At 64.0% G+C, this 1,289-nt stretch overlaps 1 protein-coding gene across 1 annotated transcript in view; it reads left to right on the top strand.

Annotated features, from left to right (window-relative positions):
* Nucleotides 1-1,289, top strand: part of MTA1 (metastasis associated 1) — a 22,771-nt gene that overhangs the window by 21,125 nt on the left and 357 nt on the right. The window contains exons 12-14 of the mRNA XM_014540572.1: nt 54-298; nt 915-946; nt 1,122-1,283. Of these exons, the coding sequence (XP_014396058.1) occupies nt 54-298; nt 915-946; nt 1,122-1,283 (439 nt within the window). The remainder of the gene's footprint in view (nt 1-53; nt 299-914; nt 947-1,121; nt 1,284-1,289) is intronic.

The following is a 1,289-nucleotide window of genomic DNA, read 5'->3' as shown; positions in this document are numbered from 1 at the left end:
GCGCGGGCACAGGGGCCGTCAGCAGGCGCCCTGGGCTTCGGGCTCGTTTCATGAAAGCGATTAACACGCAGGCGCGTGGAGTCCGTGTGCACTTGTGGGTTTTTCCAAAATGGGTGCTTCCGTGCTGTCTGTCGAGCGTGTGGTCCTGAGCGCTGGGCAGGGCCAGCCCACCTGGACCTTAACTCACTAACTCCTGCCCCTGCTCTGCGCCCACCCCGCCTCCCCCGGGCACGCGCCACGCTAACGCTCAGTGTTCTCTTCTCTCCGCAACCCGTCCCTTTTGTAGGCACTTACCTGGGTAAGTAGTGCCGGGGCCCCGCTCTCACATGGACACGGTCACACAGAGACATTCATACACACGGACACATGGGCACACTCACACACATGGGCACACCCAGAGACATTCATGCACATGCACACGCTCACACAGACACGCTCACACACACACACACACACACATGGACATGCTCACACACAGACACACGTGCACACTTTCACATAGACATGCACACATGGGCATGCTCACACTTGGGCACTCATACACATGGACACACACACTGACATTCACACATGGGCACTCTTACACACGGGCACGCTCACACGGGCACGCTCACACGGGCACGCACGGGTACCCTCACACATGGGAACGCTCACACACACACACGCCCAGCACATGGGCACAGGGAGGCGGTGTTGGCCCTGACTTGCTCAGGTTCTCACGCAGCATGTGGAGCCGGGGCCTCCGTGCAGCCGGCCGGCGGTGTGACCAGGACGGCGCCTGTCCTGACTCCTGGCGGGGGCCCCGCTGGGTGTGGGCTGTGGGGTGGGTGGGCCCTGTGGCCTCTCCCCAGGCAGGCCGAGGGTCCCAGGGTGTGAGTGCGCCAGTGCCTCATGTTCTGTCCCCCTCTTGTCAGGCCTGACGAACCACGGACAGACCAGGCACATGGTAAGAGGGAGGGCACACGTGTGCACATGGCCCTGGGCTTGGGGAGGAGGTCCAGTGGGACCCGTGGAGGGCAGGCAGGGGGTGCCCTGGGCCCTCAGAGTATCCCCCGGCCCCTTGGAGTATTGGGGTGCAGGGTGGAGGCCCAGGGACACCCCTCACACCTCCCCTTGCCCAGGGACCAAGCCGGAACCTCCTGCTCAATGGGAAGTCCTACCCCACCAAAGTGCGCCTCATCCGGGGGGGCTCCCTGCCCCCCGTGAAGCGGCGGCGGATGAACTGGATCGACGCCCCCGACGACGTGTTCTACATGGCCACCGAGGAGACCAGGTGGGGCCCGGCCACA

This window comes from Myotis brandtii, unplaced genomic scaffold, assembly GCF_000412655.1.
Source record: "Myotis brandtii unplaced genomic scaffold, ASM41265v1 scaffold1057, whole genome shotgun sequence".
In the NCBI taxonomy this organism is placed as follows: domain Eukaryota; kingdom Metazoa; phylum Chordata; class Mammalia; order Chiroptera; family Vespertilionidae; genus Myotis; species Myotis brandtii.
Note: the sequence above shows the minus strand (reverse complement) of the source record. Positions and strands in the feature narration are given on the sequence as shown.